Source organism: Anopheles funestus, chromosome 3RL (genome assembly GCF_943734845.2).
Source record: "Anopheles funestus chromosome 3RL, idAnoFuneDA-416_04, whole genome shotgun sequence".
Taxonomy (NCBI): domain Eukaryota; kingdom Metazoa; phylum Arthropoda; class Insecta; order Diptera; family Culicidae; genus Anopheles; species Anopheles funestus.
In genome coordinates this window covers 71,478,527-71,493,459 of record NC_064599.1, presented here as the reverse complement: position 1 = coordinate 71,493,459, position 14,933 = coordinate 71,478,527, and the positions used below count along the sequence as shown (strand labels likewise).

General features: G+C 41.0%; 1 protein-coding gene across 6 annotated transcripts in view; it reads left to right on the top strand.

The window, feature by feature from the left end:
• Positions 1–14,933, top strand: part of LOC125769359 (POU domain, class 6, transcription factor 2) — a 64,433-nt gene that overhangs the window by 43,476 nt on the left and 6,024 nt on the right. For 5 of the 6 annotated variants that reach the window (XM_049438048.1, XM_049438047.1, XM_049438046.1 and 2 more), the window contains exons 3-5: positions 13,389–13,623; positions 13,719–13,997; positions 14,086–14,893. In XM_049438048.1, coding sequence (XP_049294005.1) covers positions 13,389–13,623; positions 13,719–13,997; positions 14,086–14,893 — 1,322 coding nt within the window. The remainder of the gene's footprint in view (positions 1–13,388; positions 13,624–13,718; positions 13,998–14,085; positions 14,894–14,933) is intronic. The other variant, XM_049438049.1, reaches the window with a different exon arrangement.

The window sequence follows — 14,933 nt, the reverse complement described above, 5'->3', positions numbered from 1 at the left end:
GTTTTTTTTCTCGAAAAAGATCGACTATCGAAGTGGGAAAACGGGGGTGATTTTTTTTTTGTTTGGGAAAGCTCATCCGCCTACCGAAGTTTGAAGTTCGCTCCACTCTGTAATACTCTGCAGGACAATTTCCGCGAAACTGAAACGGAGCTGGAACGTGTTTTTTTCCCCTGTCTCGCGAAAAACACTTTTGTCCACTCTGGAGGGAGGAGAAGGGGAAGGGTTTTTTTCATTTGGAAAGCTAAATCAAACTGTATTTATTCCTCACACCCTGGGTCAGGCAAAGCGGTAAGGAATGGGGTGAATTGGTGGTCCAAAATTTCAATACAGAGTTCCGATGCTCCGTTTTTTTTTATTTCCTCCACGTTTTCCACCAAAGTGTAAACCAATCCGGTTCAGCAAAAAAAGCAATCCAATAAAAAAGAATTAAGCTACTAGCCACCCATCATACTTACAGCGTCGATCGGGATAGCAGTTCGAATTTGTCGATGGAAATGCTACGAAAGCGCCAATATACACTGGTATAGAAAATAGAAAGTGGTGCAAAATATATGCAACGACGATATTCCTTTTTTTCATAAGATAGAGAACCAGCGCAAAAAAATTGTAGTCCACTTTACCCACAGCACATATACGTGTGTGGCTCAATTCACTCTCAGGTCTCGTTGAAAAACACACATTCCCAACCTCCAACCGCTGGGAAAAAAACACATAAAATCCTTACCCGAGAGAATCGAGAACTTAACTTCCAGACTCGAAGCACCAAGTTTTTGGTTTTTCTTTTGGGATGGTGGTGGTCAGTGTTCAGGATGTTTCCAAGGGGGCTTGGAAGTGAAGAAGTGGAAGAAATTTCGATATAAACATTTATTTAAATATAAATGCACTTTTGGAAGGGTGGAGCGAACGAGACCATACACACAAAAACACCAGAAAGCATGAGAACTAGTTTCGTCGCTTGCAGTTTCTAATTTTTATTTTCTTCCCTCCACACCAAGCAACGGAATTGCTTTCCATTATTGTTAATGCATATATTTGTATGGGTGTATGTATAGGAAACGAGTTTTCTCTCGTTTTATTTTGTTTTTTGTTCACCGAATTTGTGCAGATGCGAAACGGCCACTTGGAAAAATGACCACCACTCGAACGATGGGGTTCGTCGTTTGTTGCCTAAAATTCTCTAACGAAAAAAAATAAAATAAAAATATTATTGCTGCTCTATCGTCGGTAGCAGGAAAGGAACACCGTGCGCAAATGTGTGTATATGTTGCTAGATGATTATTGCTTGCTCTCTTGTGCTGCATGGAAAAATACATTCCACATGGCCATACACATTGGACAGCTTTTCGTACGCGCGCACGCACATATCGGGACGAAATGCATCCAATGTTCTCGGGTCCGGGCTTAGCGCGAGGTGGGGTTTTTTTTCGCGATAGTGAAAGAGTAAGAAAATCGCAATAAAAAATAGCATTGCCTCGCTAAATTTACCCTCACACACACACACGCGTACAGATAAGTGCACAGTGAACCTAATACCGAACGGTTCGTCGTTCAGTTTGTGCGTCAATTTGGGTACGGCCTATTCATTCCGGGTTTTCTTTTTTTCCCGGGAAAAGGACACGGCGAAATCGACTAAACAGCATCCGTGAGCAAAGTGTTTGCAGAAGGAGGGATGGTGGGGGTTTTGGGGGGAAGGGTTTGATAGCAAAAAATACCATGCAGCAGGACACCTAGGTGCCAGGACCTATTCCTGTTCAATGGTATTCTGATATTGCGCGTAATTTTCGGCGATTCAACAAGGGAAAACTAGCCTCTCCGTACCAGGGCTATCTTTCATTATTTCCTTTTTTTGTGGGGAATAGGGGGAGTTTGTTCCCTAACTCACACAGCCAACCGAAACTTTTTCTCGCAGACCAAATCCCCTCGAACGGACCCAATCGCGAACGCCAAAGTTAAGAGCCTCATTCACATACATGTGTATGTGTGTTTATGTGTGTGTTATTCTGTTTTTTTTTATCTTCACATTCCTGTTTTTCTTTTCCAGTGTCAGTCAGCGTTTGGGACTGTTTGCTAGTTTTTCGTTTGTTTCTTTCTTTTTCTCGTTCTATTCGTTTCTCAATTTATTTTTCTCATTTTCTCGATTGTGTATTTTCTTGTATGAGGTTTTAGTTTTGGTTGTTGCTGTTTTTTGTGCAACATTCCACCCTGTGTGTGTTTTTTTTTTGGTTCCACGTACTACGCTTTATTTTTTTCCCCACACATACGCGCTTAACTTTGCACTTTTCGGTGATCGAAATAAAAAAAATGGAAAAGTATAGCAAAAATACACCTACACACATGTCGTTCTATGACTTTGCATCCTGTGATGGGGGGATAGCATAAGCGGTGGAATTGAGAAACGAATAGAAGGTGCACCCCCTTCCCGGTTTTCTATCAAAGTACGATAAAATAAGCAACAACCAAAAAAAGAAGCCGCACACACATATAAAATCCTCAAATGGTCTTGGTCTCGCGAAAAGCTCATATGACCGCATCTAGTAGTTTGGGATGTGTGTGTGGGGTGGGAATGGGTTCGGGAAGGAGATCGGGAAAATATGCAAACTCTCACTCATTCTCGCTCTTGCTCACTCTCATACTGCCTCATCCTCCTAGTCGTGTCCCAATCCATCGATCCATTGGTCATCTTTTCCATCCCCAAAATAGGGGATGCAGAGGAGTTTTTTTTTTCCTGTCCGTTTGTCCCCGTAGCTTGTGGCGCTGGAAAGGAGTTGGAAAAAATACGCAAACGGTCGTGCATAGGGATGAAATTCTAACGTTCAAACTACACCAATCACACACACACACGCAGACAAGGGTGGGGGTGGGCAGAAATTCCACATCGCGCGCGTATGTGTTGTTGCGATGTCCTGCGACTCCCATGTCCAGGGGACAGCTTTTCTGAAGTTTCACCATTTTTCCAATGGTGTTTTCTTGTTTTTTTTTCCTTCTCTTCTCTGCCCAATGCACACAGGAGAGGGGAGAGGGGGCGAGTATCTGGTTGAGAAAATACATAACAAACGCGCGGACTGCAAATATATCAACCGAGCAGTGGATGTGCCGCGGATTTTTATTTTCCACCATGACTGGTGAGCTTCGGGGGGTCGGGGAAAAATTTGTGGGGTGGGGTAAGAGGCAAAAAACCAAAGGGAATGTTCTACTCGTGCCCGTCGACTTCTTTTTGTGGTGAGAAAATAAAACCAAGGCAGGGTGAGAGCACCATGTCTGTGTGTATGCGTTTTTCATTTTTCGTTTTCTCAGCTTCCGCGTTCCTCTTCATGTCTTTTGGAGGAGTTGGTGGGGAGTGTCCATCCTGCACCAGTTTGCCTTCGTTCGTATGTTTTCTTTTTTATTCAAACAGGGAGTGGGGGGGGGGAGGGTTCGAGAAGGGGGAGAGGGTTCGAGTTGATTTTCTCCTTCTTTATGTGGTTCGCGGAAATTGCGGAAAAAAGCGATTCCGATCAACAACGCGATGCCAAGCGGGAAACGGTAGCGGTTTTTTTTGGGGGGATGATAGTGTTTGGACATACGCATACACATACACACACATGTGCGAGTGTCCAATCGCTAAAGGACCTATCGAAACAGTCGCACCCACCCCCCGCCGACAAAGCCAAAGCTCTCGTCAGGCAATGAGATGCGATTTAATTTTTTCCTTTTCTTGCACGTTGCGTGGTGTTTGCACCCTTTTGGCTTCAGTTGGCTACAGTTCCACCCAACGGTAAATCAACTCACGGAGGTCTCTGTGCAAGCTGAGCGACAGTGTTGATATTATTCCAGGCACATAGCGAATTTGGTTTTCATGGAATCGTATTTTTTGTGTATTTCATAAGAGAAAATAATGTAATATTTTAATCTAAAAGAAGACATACAAATAAACTGTTAAAAACAATTAATAATATTAGTTTTCTCAAAACATAAGGTTATAGTAAATACAATCCGATAAATGAATAGCTATTCCATGTTCAAACAAGTTCTCCAAATCCTTTTTTATTTAATCGGTACTTTGAATTTATCTCAAAACCTGTGAGTTGATTGACTTGAAATGTACATCACATTTTCGAATCACCAATGTAGCAATACTTAAGGATCTTTTATTTTACTAAACTACATTTATTATTGCATGACTCGCAAAATTCTGTAATCGTTTTAGTTAAATACAATTGGAACACGAAAACATCTAAAAAACCCCTTTTTTAAAATATGAATTTTTCTTGCTACGTAAACTTCAAAACTCATGAAAAAACAATCTTCTTATCTTCCAACTTGGTTGAAAATATTTTGTTTAAAAGTCTTGAACTTTTTCTTTTGCTTTTAAAAACACTAGACTAAATAGACAGTCTATTTTTGGATACTTTGTGGTACATTTTAGATGCTTTGTTTTAGATATGTTTTAAACATTCGCTTTTTAGTTTTATTTTCAAATATTTTTTTACAACTGCTTTTACAATTTGTATTTTTTTAATAAAACATTTCTAATTCAAATTGGGGTACAAAAAGTAACTCTTTTGTGACATTGAGATTCAACATCCTGTTATACGACTGGGACATATTTAAGCAACTGTAACGTCGCAGAACCGTAGATTCTTTTTTATTATTACACTAGATTTGAATTTTGCATGTCGTGAAGTAACGAGAATTTTTGAAGGGCAAACACACTCACGTAGAAACCCTCGTTGAAGTTATAAGAAGTAACTTCAAACGTGTCAACCATGAAAATTAGAGTAATATAGTTTTTGCGTGAAGATCACCATCTGCCATCACCATCACCAATAATTAAAGTTGGATCCATTTTTAGGAGTTTTTCAAGTTGAAGTCAAATTTTTAGACGTAGAAGTAAAATCTTTCCCACAACACGCATCCGTCATATCAAATAGTGTCTGAAAAATTCCTGACAATTCCGCTTCCTTTCTCAAGATGTTTCCACTCAACTAGAAAATAATCAAGGACTTATTAATCTAATTATCGTATACTAACCTAATTCATATAAGATACACTGTAACATAAAAATAAACTCTCATTTTAATCATAAATTCAAAAGTGATCTATTTTTAAAATTTTTATTTGACATATATCTTTTAAGAGTCTCTAGAAATGAAATTAATATAGCCACTTCAGGTAAATAACAATTTAATACAAATTATATACCATTTGTTTTAATGATCATTTCCATACTTTTGATACCAAAATGGCACACATTTGGCATACGAATGTTTTTCGCTTGCAAAACATGCGCAAGAACTGCGCCCATTAAACACGATCAACTACCTAAACCTGAAGAGAATTTGTGTTCGTTTTTATCGTGCCCCATAACACAAGCTATATACTCTAAATTCAAATAGCCTGAACAAAAACAAAAAATCACACATTTCCAACCCCATAACGATGCAAACGATGTTACATTTTACAGGGGCACAAATTTCCGTACGAAGATATTAATTCATGCAAAGCATCTACAGGGAAATGGGGACCAAAAATGGTGGAAAAAACAGCCAAAATCCCACTACAGCCCAATCCAATCAAACTCGCGCACATTGCATGGTTTTGGAGGTTATATTTTTCAGTTTGTTTGAGGAATAAAAAAATAGTCTTATTTTACAACAAAAAAAAACAAAATGGATGCTGAAACTTCTAGCCAAACGATCTAGCCCACACGGTGCATCTAAGCTGCCATCAATATTCGCGGACACATACACACTTAAACAGCATTCCGCACGGCATGAGTTGGAAACAACTTCTAAGCCACCCAGCGAGTTCAAACCAGGTAACTGCAGTACCTTTGGTGGGTTGGAGAGGAGGAGGGTGAAGGGGGATAAAATTTGATAACGGCTGCAATATTTTGTCCGAATCACACCTTTTGCAGGCGTGAAATATGGACACGCCGAAGGACACACAAACAAGCCATGGCAGAAAAAATGGCAAAATCCCATTTCCCTACCTGTAGGACGGGGTAAGGGATTTTTTTTTGCTTCTTCGGAAAAATGGTATCGGGGTTTGGAAAATCGAATGAAAATCTGTCTAGCGTATGAGAAGACAAACAAAACCAAAAAGAAAAAAGAAAAACTCCCAAAATAATATACACACGTGAGCCAACAGTTTCCCTTCGAAGGTGCAACGATGGTTTTTTGTACAAAGCGCGAGCAGCCGAAAAGAAATTATGGAGCGAGAGAGAAAAAATGGAATTACGATCCCAAAACCCATCTTTCATACAGTGAAAAACAGTAACGCCCGACCGGAATGGGACGATGCACAAACCAAACTACAAAACCAAAACAAACTCCAAACAAAACAAAAAATGCAGATATAAATTAAAACACCATCGCGCATAACTCTTTACGCGCGCGCGGGCAAAAGAAAACTAAAACCACGTGGCCGGGTTGGTTTGTTGCTGCTTTTGCGGAATTTTCACCCCACGCTAAAAAGGTAGTACATGTAAAAGAAGAAAGCAGAGAGAGTGAGAGAGAGAAAAATGCGAAGAATCGATTCACATGAAATCAAGGGTGAGGGAGGGATGCTGATAGAGGGAAGGGAGGGACACAAGCATAAGAGACTGATGATGCTATTATTTTTTTTTCGTTCTTTATTATTATTTGCATACACACATACACATATCGGGTATCGGTAGAAGAGGGGAAGGAGGAGGACATTTTTTTGTTTTCGAAGCAGCACCCAATGGTCTTCAGGTGCCATTGTCCCAACCGCAGAGGTGTGAGGGATCGTGCTATCCATATTGCATTTTACAACATCGTTCATATCGACTAAGTCGTTTTTCGACGTTGGAAAGAGATGATGAAGTGTAATGTGATGGGATGAGGTTGAAGTGATTTGCTATGCAGCCCGTTTCCACCTGTCTCCCTTTTTTTCTCTTCCACACGTACATACAATTACACTCACCTGACTATCACCCCCTTATAGTCGTCCCCGGCGTGGAGTTTGGTCGCGTAAAGTTCGCGCAAACGCTTCATTCCTGTAATATGTCCGGTATTTTTTAAGTAGAAAAGAGAAAAACACATTATACCGGCCACACTCACTGCGCTTCGATGTCCCGTGGTGGAGCAGAACATAGAAAAGCGTCACTAGAAGGGAATAAAGCGTAATCACACAAGGGAAAAATGCAACCCAGCGAGGAAAATAAGGTAGAAGAGAAAGCAACAAAGCAAAACAAAAAACGCGTCAACGTAATAAAGCATTAGCATTGCACACATTATAAACATCGAGCCCGAGGAAAGCGTACGAGAGGTGACCATTCCGGCACCCTTGGATGGAATGAAAAAGTCAAATTCATCCCTTCCATGCACCGGTGCGGCCCCGACCATTTCCCATTTCGGACGGATGGACGTGTCCTGTCAACGGGTGGAGGATTCTGTTTCTTTTTTTTTAATCGTCTTCGTCTACCCCATCCGAGGAACACATATTGAATTGAGTTTTCTACTCGTTTGCAAAACGTGGAAAAGTTGCAATGGGGAGAGTTTTGCTATTTCGCGACAACGGTGTCCGCGATGTCCGTCCGACATCTGGTCATTTGCGATCGGAGCTGGCTGCCTGGTTCGCAGACTAAACGCATCGTTCTATCGTCGTCCATCGAAACGGACGAGCGAACAAACGAATGTCAAACCAACCAGATGGATGGCAAGGTAAATCGCGTCCCTGTTCGCACCCGGGCATCCCTAACTCTTCTGGGGGTTGTGTTTTTTTATTATTCTTAACCCTCAAGTGTTTTCAATTGAAACATTCAATCGTTTGAAAACGATTCACTATTGCAACTGTACGATTTGTTGATTGATTTACAGCTTGAAAGATGCCATCCTTTCTATTACTAGCATCAAAATGCTAGTAATTTCTCATTTCTCATTTAGTTACATTTTAAGCAATAATTTAAAACGACATTTACAACATCAATAATTTACAAAGTTTTGAAGGTTAGAAAAGCGTCTCTTTTTCATTATTTCATGATTAAGTCTACGGAACAACTCTTTAAAATATGATTTTAATGTTAATTTTTAAGACGTAAAATAATTATAACAGATTATTGGTTCATTTTTAACATTCAGTTTTCTAAGTCGACGCATTTACAGCGATTTACATCGAGTGCTAACTCGTTTTGTCCTCCATCAATCATTTGTGATTATAATTTCATATAAATCTTTGGCAATAAATCATGTGTATCATGATTCGACTGTCAAAAGATTCATACACTGTCAGTGTTTAAAATTTTAATTTCTTAGGAAGCTGCGAATAATGAATCGTTAGAGACTCAAATTGAGAATCATGAATCTTTCGAGATAAAAACTGGGATTTTTGAATCGTAAGAGATTAAAGTTGAGATTCTTGAATCGCCAGAGTCAAGCTGAGATTCATGAATCGTTAGACATTCAAACTGCAATTAATTATTCTTTGGAGATTGAAACTGAGATACGTGAATCGTTAGAGGTTCAAGCTGAGTAGCATGAATCTTTAGAGTCAAGCTGGGATTCATGAATCGTTAGAGACTCTATAAGAGATTCATGAATCGCTAGGTATTCAAATTGAGATTTATGAATCGTGATAGATTCAAATGAAGTTGAATGAATCGTAACAGATTCAAATCGAGATTCATAAATCGTCAGAGATACATATTCAGATTCATGAATCTAGGGATTGAGGCTGAAAAAAATGAATCTGAATCAGATTCACCTAACAGTTGAATATCATTTCCATTCTACTTTTAAAAATGCAAATAAATAAAAATTTTCATCGGGGTTAATAATTGCCGGTATTTAATCAAATGTTCCAAAATATGCCTACAGTTAAAGTGTAACCACATTAAAGTGTAAACCACTAGCATTTTTTAAAAGTTATTTTAAAAAACAATGGTTTAGAAAGATACAATGATTTTATAATTTATCTAGTTATGTTAAATAAATCTGTTTTACAATTTAGTGTTTTACTATTTATTTAATATTTTCTATTTTCCAAACAAAAAGTAGTATAGTTATGTTACGGACAGCATAAATATAACAAAATTTTATTTTACCCGTCCCATCTATCACTTTATTTTTCACCTTCCTTGTCTCATCCCCAATCAAGGGTTAATTTACTCATTTGAATTTTTCCCTGCACAAGCAAAATGATTATTCTTTCCCGTGCTCTATGTACGACACTATTTCTTCTGCTTTTTTTTTTGTTCGTTCTCTTCGTACTTTTCTCCCCATGCTTTCCCTTTTTGGGGCAATAAAACACTCCTTCTAGCTCGCTTTTGTTCCCTTCACCAATTGCCTTCAATGTGCGCGCGTAATTTCGCGCGTTCATTTTACTTCCCTCCCTCGGGTGGCATATGGACACCGTCCGCTCGGTTCACCTTCACATAACGTACCACCAAACATGCTTTGGCAAGCTAGGTTGAGTTCGACTTTATTGTTGATCGTAATCAACATCAACATCGACTCATCTCCTCCGTTCGTGTGTTCACTAGCTTATGGGTTTCGTGTGGCAAGCGAAAAAGAGGTAACAAAAAACAGACGGAAAAGAAGGGAAAAAATAAAAATCTACACACAGAGGCGCGTATGTGAAGAGAGACGTTTGGTAACTGAATTTAAAACACCCACGCCTTATATCATTATGGCGATTATTATGCGACTGGATAAAAGGCGACTGGAACAGGTGCGCGCCGCGGCTATAAGCGGGGTAAAGGAAGGTTCGTTCCCTACATCTACTAGCAGTCGTTCTCTTTCGCTCTACCATTGCCGTTCTTCGATGTTCCGTATCTTGTACGCTGATCTTTTCGAAGCTTACCTCATTTCCACACCGTAGATGGACGGTGTCCATCTGGGTTAATAGGGAAAGGGTTGGCGATTAGGGAATGGGAGAAAATCGCGTCCCCTTCATCGTTCATCAATATACCGCCGATAGCTATAACGGGGAAGGGGGGAGGGGGGAGTGGGGTTTTGCACATACACACACACACACACACAGTTTCCCCTGATATCCTCAAACTTCTCCCATAACAACCTCCAGGATCCACAGGATGGCAGGGACAACGATCCAAAACGAAAATCGTCAGTGGCATACACTGAGCCAGTAATCATGATTCCTGACTCGCAGCAAAAGACAGCTCATTGGGAGTGGGAGTATTACGAGCGCAAAAAAAACCACCCACCCTTTATCATTCTCGTTCTCTTGTATCTCTCTGTCTCTCTCTCTCTGTTTTTCACTCCCACTTGAAGTTTGATTTTCTCGCCATACCGACGATAATCATATTTCTCTAGGCGCTTGCTGCTGCGAAAATATTTTACACAAACATACATGCGCACACACACACATACCGCTCACTGCTTGAAGGCAATCATCCCTCATTCCTCCCACTTTAACCCCTCCTATCCTCCCCCCTTTAACTCTTCCATTTTTTGCACCCTTATTACATCGGCAACTTATCGATGTTTTGCAATCCAGCGATGCATCCAGTATAGACCTTGGCCGTTTCGTCCTGTTTTTTTTTCGCTGTATCCTTGCAATAGAAGTCCATGGCCCATGTACCATGCATCGTGAAGCTATCGTGGGCGGCTTAAGTTTGTGTAACCCTTCCATCAACTCCCGCTTTTACCAAATGCAAATGCTGATCGCGTGAGGTTACGAACGAAAGAAAAAGGGGAATGGACAACAAACAAGCAAAAAAAAAACAGGAATATTGCAAATTTGCAAAAAAGCGGCAGGAAAATTATCCCCATATTCACACACACACATACATGCTGTTAGGGGGAAGAAAGGGGCTAGAGGGAGGGGAAAGGCGAGACGTACCGGAGACTTAATAATGCTGCCGCTGGACATAGCTCTCGAGTCGTCCGTTCACTTCAACTGGTCCGGCCCCGGCCAGTTCGTTCATTAATTTGGTGAAATAATTAAAATAGATTGGACCATCGTCATCCGAGCATGGCGTAGGTGACAAAGGGAAGAGGTAATGGCGAGGAGGGGATGAAGCAAGGCGTAAGGATCATTCCGGGAGGAAGTTCGGGATCGGGTAGGGTAGGGAATGACCGTTGAAGTTAAAAATCAACTCATCACTAACTAAGGTCGATAAACATGTGCTTGTTCTGGGTGAGCTATGCTCTATGTGTTGGAATATGAGAGTGGTGTGTGTGTATTTTTTTAAATCTATTTATTTCTAAGAGAGCAAGAAAGAAGGGCCGAAGGGAGCGAGTTTGTGTGTGTCAATAATATTATCGCTTCGAACCGATTCCATTTTTTTACCCCCCGCGTTTCAAATGAGTGTTTGCTCGCTGACGTTTGATTGCAGATTTTCCTTCACTTTCCACCAATTGGTTTTCACCGCACATCGGTGCATGGATCTTGACCGACCCCGTTCGTGGTGTGCCTTCGGGGTAAAATTTGGCACCCAGCGTCCCGGTGTTAACCAAATATGGCACTTTGTGTACGTTATGGGGTAGTTGGATTTGTGTATGTTTTTTTTTTTTGGTGTGTCTCTTCCGCTTTCTGTGGATGGGAGGTTATGAAAATTTGGAAATAAAAATTAATCGACTTTAAGCACGTTGAAGGTTGTTTTTGCTGTTTGTGATTTTTAAAACGATTTTAATCGATATTAGGATATGAAATGAAAATCATACTGTATGGATGACAATTTTAAAAATTTTATAGTTTATCTTACTTTTTTTTATTTGAAATTGGTAAAAGTTTTATTTCTAAAGTGCAATTTGTAGATCAACAAAATGTGATTAATAATTTCTCAATCAATTTATTCTTTCTGGTTGAATAATATATTTATCATTAAAATAAATAAATAAAATACTCTGCATCGTGCATTATCATTGAGGTTCGTGTTCGTTCCAAGTCCCTGTAGGAGACAGGCGGCTTTTTACTATCTCACAATGAAAATAATATATGAAGTCACGCCTTCCATCGCGCAAGTCGAAAATTAGAGACAGGTCAAGTGGCAGCACTGTTCTTTTTCTCGCCCATCACATATGAGGAATACATTATGTGCAATCTGTCTCTGGTTAAAAAAAACACTTGCACAAAATGAATTATTTTTTTGTGAAACTAGTGTAGAATTCGTGTGGGGTGTATATCTCTTGGTGATTGTAAATTGTCAAACACTGCAAACGATAGGACATAAATTCAAAGTCAAAGAAATTCTATAATGTTACTACTGCTGCATTGATCTTAATCAGTTCTCTATGGAGATAACTCATTGAGAGAGGAAGCTAGATCTATTTCTGAAAGTCTTAAGTATAGGACAAATTTTCAAAATTGATGTTAATAATGATGAATATTTGAACCGTTAGCATTTGCAAATGAATTTAGTGATTGTACGGATGCATCTTTCCATATGATTAACTAAACACTTCACTAAGAACTAAGAACACTGGCATTTAAAGAGTCCACACTATTTGGAGAAAGAAATACTGAAGATCGTAAAGCAAAACATCTTGTTTAGCTGTCTTCTCCTTGGAATAAACATGGAAAACCAGAGACAGATCACAATTAAAAGACGAAGAACTTTGGATCTTTAGCATTTAAATGAAGGTACTTAAAAAATGTTTGTACATGATCAGTCTCCACTGTACATGATCACTATCCTTGAGGTATTCGTTTTAAGACATTTGTAGAGATCACTGAATCGTTTGAAAGATGTCAGGACGTCCAATTATTTCGTATGAAGCGCACATCTATACCTTCATATAACAGGTTAACTCCAATGTATATGGCTATAGCGTCAAATTTCACAATGCTTCTTGTTTGTGACAGTTAAAAGACAATCTTCTAATTTCGCAACTCGGGCTCCATCAGTGACTCGACGGTCTTTTTTTCTTTCTTTGTGGCACTACAACCTCAAGAGGTCTGCATTACTGACTTTACTCGACTTTATTTTCCCGTAGGAGTAGTCAGTCCTGCCTACAGGTGTTTGGCCCTGACTGGATTTTATCACTGGTCCTATCGTGTAAAGACCATCGCCGCTAGCATCTCCAACACCGGGCTAGCCGAAGCCTCAATTTCTTAGTACTTTGAAAAATTTCTTTTTATGGAGGTGATTATTCATAAGTTATTTGTACAAGAGAAAAATATCTCCCAAGAAATTTGTATGTTTTGTAAATAACGAGATGTCTGTTGAGTTAGCTTGAAATAAAATAATGTCCTTAATCGGCAGTTCTGCCTTCTGGCAGTCAAAGATCAACTGATAATTTTTTATTTGCTATATGCAAGATGCTTGCATAGATATATATAGTTAAAGGAGTGACTATGTCAATTCCATTAAGATGCAATGTTGCCGCAAAATTGGAGTGATACTTTATTTAGCTTTAACTATTGTTCTTGTCAGAAATTTTATTAATTCATTCAACTCTTCTGATATTTCTACTTCGCAGAATAGAAGACGAAGTGATCACTGTAGCCGATCGAACAGTCCATTCCTTACACCGACCCCGACCGAACTAGACGGTCGGTGCAGTAACAGCAGTAACAAAACGGCCGGCATCCTGCGGACAGCTCAGGACAAGATGTCTCCCCTCTCGATGCCTACCGGTCCGAGCGCGACCTCGACGACGGCAGCTGCTGCCGCTGCTGCCGTAGCTGCCGCCCAAGTACACCTGAATGGAACTAGTGAGTACATATCGAACACCATCCAGATTGTAGCAGTGATACAAGCGGTGAAGCTAACGCAAGCACACACTTTCTCTGCATGTTTCCTTTCCCAGTGCAAGACATGTTAAATCTACAGAAACTGCAAAGTCTAGCACAGCTAACGGGGGCAAGCGTTTTAGGGCCGAGTTTGGGATTGCCAACGTCTCCCTTGCTGGGGAATTCACCACTCAATTTAAGCTTGTCGGGTCAAAATCACAGCCCGCAGGTATTGGGGTTAGGGCCGGCTGCTCCAATTGCAGCGGCCGCACCCCAGATGCCACAGCTGCTGCTAGCGTCGGGACAAATAATGCAGGGAATCCAAGGTGCTCAGTTGCTCATACCGACATCTCAAGGTAAGGTTGTTGTTTCTTCTTTGAAAACGCGTCGATTACTGGACGTAGTTATGGTTAATTTGAATTGTACGCCTTTTTCCGATCACAGGAATCGCCACTCAAACGATCCTCACGATCCCGGTCGGGCAGCAGGTGATATCGAACATGAGTAGTGAGGCCCTGCTACAATCGTTGAACTTTAATAACTCTCTCAGCGAAACGCTTAACTCACAGGCGGCCCAAGCAGCCGCCGCTGCTGCCGCCGCTAGTGGAGGTCTTTTCGCGACTCCTCGTGACACGACCGGATCCACTAGCAGTGGGTTGCTTTCGACACAGCTGCTAGCATCCGCCGGCGGTCATCCGTTGCAGCAATCGCAACAACATTCCCCCAAAGGTTTGCACTACGCCAACCATCACCATCATCACCACCATCACCATGGAGATGTGAAGTTTAAACCGAACTCCACGTCCGCTTCGGCCAGCTCGGTGTCTGGTTCGAGCTGTTTGCCCTCGGTGCACGACGCCCATCGGCAGCAGCATCAATCCTCCCACTCACTGTCATCCTCCGCCGGCTCTAACTCCCTTGGACATGGGACTGGTGGTCGGATGACACCCGACATGCATCGGACAAAGGTACAATCTGGCGAATCGCCGAAGCGGATCTCGCTGGCCACATCTTCTCCACCCGTGTCAACACTCAGCCGGCCGGCTAGTTATGCTTCCTGCTCGTCATCACCATACGAAAAATCGATGCCCCTGAAACGTACCCTCTCGCCACCGGCCACCATGAACTGTACCACGCCGAGCAGCAGTAGCGGCAGTGGCCATTCCAGCAATGGCCATTTGCAGGTGAACGTCCACAGTGCCATCATCAGTGCAACGAGTCCACGCTCTCCATCGGACAGTGCAATCAACAGGTATGTTTCATTCTCCAGGATATGATCATTCTTCTTTGGG